We start from the raw sequence: 11,196 nt of genomic DNA on the forward strand, positions 1-11,196 counted from the left end.
TGGTTATTTTAAATATAAAAAAAGAGAGCTTTAAGAAAATAATGTAACCACTACAGTGACCATCAAAACGATGAAAAAATATTGCCCTTAAACAATTTTGCGACATCACGAAACAAATGATAGCGTATAATATGAAACGATAATGTTTTCATATCGTTATCCGATATATATCGTCATATCGAACAGTCCTAAGTGCAATTAGCAGTTTTACAAAATAGCAATAAAAAATTGTCCTCCAAAGTAGTGAATTTTTTTTATTTTTGTTAAGATACAAATACACAAAGGTTTTTTTTTCCCATTTACAGAGTACAACATGCACAAACAATGGATAACACATAGTTAAAAAAATGTTACAAAGTCTACCACTGAATTCATACCTATTTTTACCTAATTTTTTAATAAACTGTAATAGCTTATTTTTCTGTAGCTGACTGGTTTACTTCATTTTGTCTAACTTCCACTAAAACTATCACTGAAATTCACTGAAAGTATAATTTTCTTATTGCAAAAAGACTTTTTCAAACATGCAGTAATACAAATATTGTGTAAGATTATGAGCCTTAAACAAATACTGTTCATTTAAATTTTTAAAACATGTGCTCTACACAGCATATCGGACATTTTTTCAGTAAACATTTTGTATTATCATATGCAACATACATACAATCCAAGAGTAGCTCAAACAGACTTCATTTTCCTTGCAGATCTTTAAAAATATTAAAATACATAATTGTATATGCAATTTACTATTTTAATGTGTCACATTTCATTAAGATTTGTTGTAAAATTTCAATATAGTGCAATTACAGGTTGACAAAAATGATGAAAATAGAAGTTCAAAGCCCAAAACAAAAAAGTCTTTGAGAGTGCACACATTGTCTTGTGAACTGTTAACTGCAGCATGTATTGGATGTTCTACAGCATGCTCTCTCATCCTCTACAGCATCTGTAGGTGGTGCACAAAGTAATTCCTCCAATGACGAGGAGTGCTCCAGATACCCATCCCAAATATATAGAAGCTCCCAGCTCTCCTTGTCTTCCTGTTGTGGCCACAGGATTAAAAAACCCTGTGATGATGCTGTAAGCTGACCAAGTGACAGGAATAATACACACAATCCCTGCTATAATAAACACCACACCTCCTGCAATGCCGGCATTGGATTTGGTCAGTTGGTCATAATCAAAGAAAGAAGTGCATCGAGCTCCAACCACTGTGAGCCCGATGGCCACCACGCTGACAGCAATAGACACGCAGATTAGAGCCCTGGAGGCTTGCAGCTCTTGTGGTAAAGCCAAAATTGAGTCATAGTTTTTGCATTGTGACTGACCCGTGCTCTGGAACACACAGTTCATCCATAAGCCTTCCCAAAACACCTGAGCAGTGATGATGTTTGACTGTATAAATGCCGACACCTTCCACATGGGCAGCGCACAGATGAGGATGGTGCCAAGAAAACCGAGGATTGCCAAACACACACCAACAATCTGAGTCTTCATGTTTTCAGAAAATAAAGTCTGTATTTAAAGTTAAAAAAAAAAAAAACCACATCAAAATCAACCTCCAGTTGAGTTTAAGATCATTTTTACTTCCAGCTTTCAGTTGTCTGTAAATGCTGCTGGTTGGGTTTTGCTTTGTTGTTTTGCTCCTCAGGTATGAGAAAGGCAACAGGGAGGGGACTCGATGTTCTGTGGCAAGTTTCCTGTTTCTCTTGATTCCTGCTTGACCTGAAAAACTAGTAGAAGGCCATTAACAGAAGCAATCGTGTATAAAAACTTGCTTTGTCATTACAAAGAATAAACAGATTGCTCATTTAAACCAGCAATATAGAGACTGCAGATTTCATGAGGTATACTTCTTGTATTTTAAAGTACTTTCACATATTACCAGAATGCATGAAAAACTAGACCAGTATCAAATTACTGATGCATTTTTATGAATATTTCTTGGCACTTAAATGTTTTAAACTTACTAAATAAACAAAGCCTATGTTAGCTCATGACAAGGTAAAATGATCCATTTGGGACTTTATGCACCAATCACACCTTATGCACAAAATTCAAACCTATAGCCACAAAACCGTCATTACATGACATGTTACCTAGCAACCAGCAATTAAAAGCAGACCAAACACTTCAGCATCAAACACCAGCTGTATGTCAGGCCAGATAGATTTTTAGCTTATTAGCTTATTTTGTACTACTGCCCCCCCAAATACTATATCAATTCAAGTGCACCTCATGACTTTATAGCGCATTTTTGCTGATTCTGGATTGGCATTTTTGTTGCCTTTTAGTTTAAATTCTGCAAGACAATTTGCATGCAGTTAGCTGCCTTCTCTAAATTCCCAGAGTTTGCGTTTTAGTTGTGAGCTGGAGACTAAAGTCTACCATGTTTGCTAGAAAGTGCTGTCTACAAAAGCAGCCTTTTAGCTTTTACTCATTGAAACCCTCCACTAGAGTAAAGTTTATAAAAATATTAATAAATTAAAAAAAAAATAAAATAAATAATAATAATAATAATAATAATAATAATAATACCAAAAGCCTATGGGGAGTACAGAACTAGAGGGGGTAACACAATTAGCATTCTGGACCAAACCATCTGAGAACATAAAAAAAAAAAAAAAAAAAAGCACAACCATAGTCAAGTTAGTGAAAAGTTTTATTAAATCAAAATTACAGTAAAAACACCTAAATATTTAGTCCATAAAAAACAGCCTAGTCCATTTCTCTTGAGGGTCAAAGTCTACAGCCATTCCAACCTCTTGCAGACATTTAAACATATGCTCCACCACCTGTGGCAGAGCGTGGAGCAGAGTATTTGACAGAGTATCCACCATCTTTAGGCTGCTTGCACTGACAACAAAGGAGTGCACCTCCAATGATCAGGAGTCCAGATGAAGCCCAGCCAATGAACAGCGATGCTCCAAGCTCTCTCCTCTGTCCGTCAGACATGATTGGGTTGTAGAAGTTCCTGATGACCTCATTAGCAGACCAGGATACAGGGATGAGGCACAGGATGCCACCAACAATGAACACCACGCCCGCAGCAATGGCCACCTTACTCTTGGCAGTCTCCTCTTCAATGCAGTTGGTGCACTTTCCGCCTGCGATGGCAAGCAGGAGTCCCATTAGGGTGACCAAGATGGAGATCACAACCAGAGCACGGGCTGCCTGCAGGTCTTGAGGAAGAGCGAGCATGGAATCGTAGACCTTGCACTGCATCTGGCCAGTGCTCTGCATCACACAGTTCATCCAGAGGCCCTCCCAGAAAACTTGTGCTGTCACAATGTTGTTTCCAATGAAAGCAGACACCTTCCACAATGGCAGAGCACAGGTAATTATGTCTCCAAAAAAGCCAATCACTGCCAAAATGATGCCCAAGATCTGAAGTCCTGCAGATGCCATAATGTCTCTTCTGGCGCAACAGAGAGCTGTGAGGAAGCATCAACTGGAAACACAACAAGACACATGACTGCAGCCCTCAACTGCAGCTTTTATATCCACATGGGAGGCTCGTGGTTTCTCCTGATTGGTTATTCAGAAGTGTTCAAAGTGAAAACACCTGTGGTCATTAGGACTGACCTCCTGCCCAGTGATAGCTGGCATATGTTCCAGATCCCCTCCAACCCTTAAATGTATAAGCCAATAAGAAAATGGATGAATGTTTGCAAAAGTGCTGTGAAAACTGAAATGAAAAGAGTGTTTAGAATAAAAATCTTCCACCTAAATTAATGTCTTTTTCATTTGTTATTTTTTTGTGAGGCTATGAATTCACTCAGACAAAAGTAGCAGTTTTGCCAAGAACATAACAATGAGAAGAAGAGTGATTTTAAAGATTGCATTTTAACATTGACTTTAGTATCTCCTGTAACAATATGAGATCATAATGATTGCTTTTGGTTTTACATCTGATTTCATTTTCTTTTACCAGTGCAGCAATCAAGCTGAGTGAGTCCACCTGTGGTAATTAGGTGTGAGGCATTGGCTTGGGGAAAAAACAAAAGAAACAGACAGTATTAAATTATACATGCACCACATTGGTTGTTTCTCAACCTGTGATCCTCCTTGGTATGGTTGGATTCTGTTTTAATGAGCCTATCTTATCAGGTAATGGGTTTTGATAGTTTCTGTTTTCAGTAAGTTTGATTTGGTTTGATTTTGATATTTTTAACCAAATCAAACTTACTACTTTTTTATGCTTGTGGGATTTCTTACTTTCTTTCTCCAGAGGCAACAAAAATGTTTACCCTGCTTTAGAGTCGCTGCTCAGACATTTGAATTTTTTTTATTAAACCTAACATGATGTGGTTGGGTTTGTGCATCATTCCATATATTTAAAATTAATTTAAAAAAAAATTCCCCCTTGATTTGCACTGTTAAAGCTTCTTTTCTTTCTCTGGGCTCTGTTTGGGGACAAGTGGGCCTCTTTGTTGTCAAGAAAACCTCTGAACTCAAAGGGAGCGTGATTGATGCAGTGGAGCCAGAGCCCACCCAGAGGAGGGCTGTATTCTGGGGGGATTTGTAGGTCATATAAAACTTCTGCTGAGAGTGGACTTTTATTTGGAAACCCTGCAAAGAACTGACTTGTCTAAAAAAGGGGGAAAAAGCTGTTATGGCTTCTTTAGGGTTGCAGATTCTGGGTGTTGGGTTGGCTGTGCTGGGATGGATTGGAAACATACTGATCTGCATGCTGCCCTTGTGGAAGGTATCTGCTTTCATTGGAAATAACATTGTGGTGGCTCAAACCATTTGGGAAGGACTCTGGATGAGCTGTGTGGTGCAAAGCACCGGCCAGATGCAGTGCAAGGTCTACGATTCCCTGTTGGCCCTGCCTCCAGACCTCCAGGCAGCTCGAGCCATGATCGTCATCTCCATCCTGTTTTCTTTGTTTGGCCTGCTGCTTTCTGTGGTTGGAGGTAAATGCACCACCTGTGTTGGGGACAAAATGGCAAAAGCCAGAGTTGCCATCTCTGCAGGCTTTTTCTTCATCCTGAGTGGGGCTCTGTGTCTTGTGACTGTGTCGCTGCCTGCTAATACCATCATAAAGGACTTTTACAACCCCATGGTTCCAGATGCTCAGAGGAGAGAGCTGGGTGCCTGTTTGTACGTGGGCTGGGGCGCAGCAGGGTTACTACTGATTGGTGGTTCACTTCTCTGTTGTCAGTGCCCATCAGGAGACAACCGCTACAGTGGTGCGAAGTACTCGGCACCTAAATCAACAACACCCGGCAAGGAATTTGTCTAAGATTGCATTGCATGACATGAGAAGTGGATGAGCATGACCTCTTTCACAAAGAGTACAAACCTGTTTCTTATCACAGTGTATGCATAGTGCAGGTGTGACTAACACTATGGCCTTTTGTCTGTCAAAGTGTGTGTGATGTTAGAGTACTGCAGGATTGGTGTGCTGGGTTTTTTTTTTTTCTAACTCCTATATTAAAGTTCTTTAAGTGATTTTAACCAATAAACAGTTTATTGCCACATGTAATTTTTTAATTGTAGTTATTCTGCTTAATTCAGTAAGATGTTTTGGGATCTGATTCCCCACCTCCACCACCATCAGCAGATCGACCACTCTGGTAGTTGTTTTTACAATTCAGACTTGGTTTTCAAATACAACTCGTGATAATACTTAATTTCCCAATAATATTAACGTTAAGATAAATTCTGCATTGCTTTTACTTTTGAATGTATACACCACTTTTTTTTGGTGGGGGGGGGCTGTTTTTAACTTTAACTTAACTGATGGTACTGCTACTTTTACTTTATCCTCTTGCTATCTCCCAAGAGGCCAAAACTGGTCCAGGAACAATGTTTATAAATCACAGTGGTGTTGTATTTGTGTTGTCCTCACTGGTTTCAACTGAAAATCAGGGAACAAAAAAACCCCATTCAGGTGGTTTAGGATATATCGTCTTTCCAAGACTTGGCAGATGTCCTCTTACTGGGCAAAGTGTAAATATCCATTCTTTAGAGGTGAAAAGGGGTTCCCTTAGTAACACAAATCTGAACAACAGACTGTCTATTTTACTGAAGACAGAAACTGTAAATTCCTGTCTTTACTACACGGCCAACTTCCTAGGAGTCTACTCCCTTGAATTCTTGAACGTTTTGTCATTAGAGGTTACTAAGAAGTAGCTTATAGTTCCAGTTTGGGTTACAATGTGTCTGTACTCTGAGTTCCAGGAAAGGAGGAGGAGCTGCATGAACAAAGCTTTGTCTTTTTGGTACTTAAACCCTGTAATACCAAGTGTGTCACATTTCATGCACAAGTTTTTCAGACCTCGATGTCATCAGTGGGATTTTTTTTTTTCAAACCCTAAGTCACTCATGTTTTTGAGCTAAGCTGTGAACAATACAATTTAGACATTATATGCAAGTTGGGTTTCTTTTTTCATTTGTCACAAGGTTCAATAAGGTTCAAATAAGCACTCCCACTTCAAAAGGTTCAAATTTCCTGGCAATTGAAGACTCATTATCCATTATCCATTATTAGTGGGAGCTTTAAAAAATTCTGCATACAATCAAGTCCGTTTCTCTTCACATGCAACTTACACGATATATATGACAAACTTGGTGGTATTCATGCAAAACATTTATTTGTGAAAAATACACATTTAATCTAAAAATAGCATTGACATTCATTCAGTAACCTAAAATATACTTAAAAAAAGAATCAAGATATGATCAAGACATGTATGAAACCTATTAAATGTAGTAAAATGCGATCTGTTTTTTTCGTTTTTTTTAACTGCCTTCAGCTTTCAGAATTGTTCGAGTACACTGCTGTGCCTTTTTATTAGCATTGTAGCTGAGACACTCACACATAGTCAACATTTGAAGATATGCTTCTTACAGGTGTGAATTTGGCAGGTATGTAGGGTCTGCCACCAACTTTTGGGGGACAGCTGCTGCAGAGAAGACCACCTCCCATCAGCAGCACCGCAGCAGAGCACCAGCCTATGTAAAGTGAAGATCCAAGCTCCCTTCTTTGAGCCTCAACCACTAGGGGGTTATAAAAGTCACTGATTACTGCATGAGCTGACCACGATACAGGAATCAAGATCAGCAAGGCAGTTATTATGAATATCACTCCAGCCACGATGCAGGTTTTAGCTTTGGCCACGTCATCCTCCATGCAGTTGGTGCATTTTCCTCCGATCACAGCCATGAGGATGCCGAATATCCCAACAATCACAGAGATGATCACCATGGCCCTGGCAGTCTGCAGGTCCTGAGGCAGAGCCAGCATGGAGTCGTACATCTTACACTGCATTTGCCCCGTGCTCTGGACCACACAGCTCATCCACAAGCCTTCCCAGATCACCTGGGCTGTGACGATATTTGCCCCCACGAAAGCGGTGACTCTCCACATGGGCAAACTGCAGGTGATGATGGCGCCCAGCCAACCAAAGAAGGCCAGTAAAACACCCAAGATCTGGAGGCCCTGAGAAGCCATGAAAATGCTGCTGCAACAGATTTCTACGCAAAATTCAAGAAATAAGAAAAAGAAAAAGTTGGCACCACAAGAAATTTTACCACACTCCAGTCTTGTATGTGCTGCAGATACACCTGTCTGATGATGGATTTGCTGTGGTCTAATGTTCCTGTGCCTAGCTGTGAGAAGATAGATACTTGCTGCTGTGTTTCAGGGTGGAGTTTCTGTGTCCTCAGACAAAGGGGGAAACTGGAGACCTGATATCCACAGACCTTATTCTCTAGCTTCCTTCATTGTCCCCACACAAACAAGCTTTATTCAGTCGTTCAAGACTTCAACAGTGGGAACAACAGTGCTATCAGATCCTCAGGTGTCCTCACACAAACACGCACACTCTCTCTCACACATACACACACACCTACAAACATGCATGCACACAAAGGTAAGGTCAGTCTCTGAGCAAAAAAAAAACTCATACCAGAAGCTTCTTCAGTTCTGGGTGTGTCATCAGGGGCTCCATTGTCCCCCCAAAGAGGGACAATGGAGCCCCTGATGATCCTCTACCTAATCACATGAGCCAAGGTGTGAAAGTGGGTGTAGGTCACAATCAGCCAAGGTTTTGGGAGAGCTAATTGTGAAAGCTGGCCGCACCGTATCATGTGATTTCCTGAGGTCAGATGGCTCAGGATGTGAGTTGGCGTTAAGGCGTCTGGGAAGGGATCTCAAAACTGGATTATAGATGGCAGACAGTTGGTGTCGAAAACCACCGCCTCTGTTCAAAGATGATCGCTCACAGTGAACAATGATGGCTTCTTTCACTCCTCTTTCAAACCATCTGTTCTCTCTGTCCAGAATGTGAACATTGACATCATCTAAGGAGTGACCTTTGTCCTTTAGATGCAGATGGACCGCCGAGTCTTGTCCTGTGGAGGTGGCTTTTCTATGTCTTCAAGCAACTCCAGATGCTTTTCTTTCCAAGCTCCTTAGACTACGATGACCTGGATGACTGAAAACCTTCACACACCTTCACAGACATAAGTTAAGAGCTGACTGTAGCTCAGGTTGTAGAGCAGGTCAGCTACTAACCAGATGGCTGGTGGTTCAGTCCCAGGCTCCTCTAGTCTGCATGCCAAATATCCTTGGGCAAGATACATCCATCGGAGTGTGAATGTCTATGAATGTTATGTAGTAAACACTTACAAAATGTGATTGGCTGAATGAATTAGTTGTGTAAAGTGCTTTGAGTGCTCAGATAGAGAAGAAAAGCACTATATAAGAACCGTGGATTGTTTTACACTCCAGAAATGTTTGCTTACTACAAGACTTTGTTTCTTTTTAAATATTTACTCCCCTAACAAATAAAACTTGGTCCTGTGACTACATTCAAAGTCCAAATACCTTTGTTGTAGGTTCACAGTTTAACCAGACAAGCCGGTTTCCAGCCAGTATTATTCTTGCCACACCCAAACCTGTTCAACCAGAAAGTCTGAGAATGGTTGCTTCTCAGATACTGTGACGTTTGTTTTTTAAGCATCCTTGTTTTGATTATGCCGTGGTACATAATGAACATGTATGTTGCAATTAATATACATTAAAAATGTGTCAAACGCACAATAGAAAGAGTATGGATACTGTAAATACACTGTTTTTAATGTTAGAATTTCCTTTAAATGTGATTATGGGTGACAACTGAATGAATCCTGTTGAACACAAACATTGAGTGGAAACAAAAAACACGTATTCTCATATTTGTAAACAGTAAAAATATTTATTTACAGTAGAAGTGGTGCATTGAGAATTTTGTATATATAGTTCTGAAAAACAATCTACAAGCACAGGAGCAAAAGTGAACATTTAAAAAAGATACATAAGCATATGGATATACTAGACTTGTTAGTACTTACACAACATAGTACTTTTGACACAAACACACACACACAGCTATGGACTATGTAGACTTGGGTGTGGTTCCTATCTTGGTGTTAACATCATCTCAAAACACTCCAACAGTGTCATGAGGAGTCACGTTTCATCAAGTAACCTGAATTACCAACACACATAACCCATAAACTCTGCTGCATCTGTCCCAGTAAATATTTCAGACGTAGCCTTTCCCAGATATTGGTGCTGAGGCATCAGACCTAGTGGCAGCTGTGTACCTTGCATTGTGGGGTACTTTTTCTTTTTTGGGGCAGCTGGCACAGAGTAATCCCCCTCCGATAAGCATCAAAGCAGAAGCACCCCATCCGATATACAGCGAGGCACCCATCTCTCTCTTCTGGGCCGCGTTCAGAAGAGGGCTGTAGAACTCCTGGATAATAGTGTTGGCTGTCCAGCAGACAGGGACAAGGCAGAGGACCGCAGCGATGATGAACATAACCCCAGCTGCGACAGCCACTTTATCTTTTTGCTGTTGATCCTCCACACAGTTGGTGCATCTTCCTCCAGCTACAGCAAGCAGAATAGCCATGACGCCTACCACAATGGAAATGATAGTCAGGGCCCGAGCACCCTGGAGGTCTCCGGTGAGGGCGAGCATGGAGTCGTAGACCTTGCACTGCATCTGGCCTGTGCTCTGGACCACACAGCTCATCCAGATACCTTCCCAGATGACCTGTGAGGTGACAATGTTGCTGCCAATAAAAGCAGTGACCCTCCACATGGGAACAGCGCACACAACGATGACTCCAATCCAGCCAAGGATCCCCAAGGCTGCACCCAGCATTTGGAAGCCAGCAGACACCATTTTGGTCAGATTTGTTCTTCAAGCTGCTTCAAATTAAAGTCCTTTCTCTTTTCAGAGGTTGCTGATAAAGCTCTGAGTGCGTATCGACGTTCTCACTGTGGAGTGATACAGGCTGTTGAATATTTGTTTCTTCCTTGCGATGAAGTCGAGTTTTCTGCCGGTCAGACGAGTCTGCTGAATGGGTGAGGAGTGGAGCAGGTACAAATGCCTGATGGAGGAGGGGCAATGGAGAAACAGCAAACCGTCATCAGCACCTGCTCTTCAGGTCCACTCCCTAAATATAAAGTTTCACCTGAACAGGTGAGCAGGTGAGCAGGTGGGTGGAGTGATGTCCTGAATGTCTGGTGACTCAGTCAGTCTGAAATGACAACACCTCTGACCAAAACTTCCGACTAACCAAAAATGGTCATGTGCTCAGTGTTTTTGTTGTGTTACACCTGCGCTGATAATGGATGGCATCCCGCTGGAGTTCTCTCTCAAGTAAATGCACATAAATGGCCTTGCAAAAGACTCTCTGGAGGAACTGTATCTTTCACTTTACAGCATGTCAGGAGGTTGAGGGGGGTGGACACAGCTCAGGACTGAGGGGAATATTATTCTTTCACTTAAAGTTAATTTGAATACTTTAATTGGTTTTAATATTAAAAGTGAAGTTAAGAGTACAATCATTTGCTTGATTAGGCTTTGACTATGTCCCTAAAAACAATAATGATCAGTTTTAATCTGATATGAGTATTAATAATCTTTGACATCAAATTATCTTCATCTGCTTTTCCCAAAGTCCCAAAGAGAGAGTGATATATTTCCTTATAATTAGTTTTTTAAGAAATCATAAATAACACAAACAGTTTTTTATAAAATGCCAATACTATCCAGTCATATGCAAGTTGGAGTAACAAGTGATATCACAAACTGCCCACCTCCTATTACCAGTTTTAATTTGCTTTTTATATAAAAGAATATATTTATATAAATATCTACTTGTACATACTTGAGAGTAAATTTATAC

The 11,196-nt window shown here is 40.6% G+C and overlaps 5 protein-coding genes across 5 annotated transcripts; 1 reads left to right on the plus strand and 4 right to left on the minus strand.

Annotated features, from left to right (window-relative positions):
• Nucleotides 1-762: 762 nt before the first annotated feature.
• LOC102794959 (claudin-4-like) lies at nucleotides 763-1,506 on the minus strand. Its single transcript, XM_006784848.2, has one exon. The coding sequence runs from the start codon at nucleotides 1,495-1,497 to the stop codon at nucleotides 931-933; it is 567 nt and encodes a 188-aa protein (XP_006784911.1). The 5' UTR covers nucleotides 1,498-1,506; the 3' UTR covers nucleotides 763-930.
• A 1,269-nt stretch (nucleotides 1,507-2,775) lies between these two features.
• LOC102795241 (claudin-like protein ZF-A89) lies at nucleotides 2,776-3,434 on the minus strand. The gene has a single exon (XM_006784849.2). It carries the CDS (start codon nucleotides 3,406-3,408, stop codon nucleotides 2,776-2,778), a length of 633 nt encoding a protein of 210 aa, XP_006784912.1. The 5' UTR covers nucleotides 3,409-3,434.
• Nucleotides 3,435-4,562: 1,128 nt separating this feature from the next.
• On the plus strand, nucleotides 4,563-5,608 carry cldn29 (claudin 29). The gene has a single exon (XM_006784850.3). It carries the CDS (start codon nucleotides 4,616-4,618, stop codon nucleotides 5,246-5,248), a length of 633 nt encoding a protein of 210 aa, XP_006784913.1. The 5' UTR covers nucleotides 4,563-4,615; the 3' UTR covers nucleotides 5,249-5,608.
• Nucleotides 5,609-6,823: 1,215 nt separating this feature from the next.
• On the minus strand, nucleotides 6,824-7,576 carry LOC102795833 (claudin-4). The gene has a single exon (XM_006784851.3). The coding sequence runs from the start codon at nucleotides 7,460-7,462 to the stop codon at nucleotides 6,824-6,826; it is 639 nt and encodes a 212-aa protein (XP_006784914.1). The 5' UTR covers nucleotides 7,463-7,576.
• Nucleotides 7,577-9,208: 1,632 nt separating this feature from the next.
• Nucleotides 9,209-10,449, minus strand: LOC102796131 (claudin-4-like). The gene has a single exon (XM_006784852.3). It carries the CDS (start codon nucleotides 10,185-10,187, stop codon nucleotides 9,540-9,542), a length of 648 nt encoding a protein of 215 aa, XP_006784915.2. The 5' UTR covers nucleotides 10,188-10,449; the 3' UTR covers nucleotides 9,209-9,539.
• Between the last annotated feature and the right edge of the window lie 747 nt (nucleotides 10,450-11,196).

This window comes from Neolamprologus brichardi, chromosome 10 (assembly GCF_056152115.1).
Source record: "Neolamprologus brichardi isolate AB-2024 chromosome 10, ASM5615211v1, whole genome shotgun sequence".
Taxonomy (NCBI): domain Eukaryota; kingdom Metazoa; phylum Chordata; class Actinopteri; order Cichliformes; family Cichlidae; genus Neolamprologus; species Neolamprologus brichardi.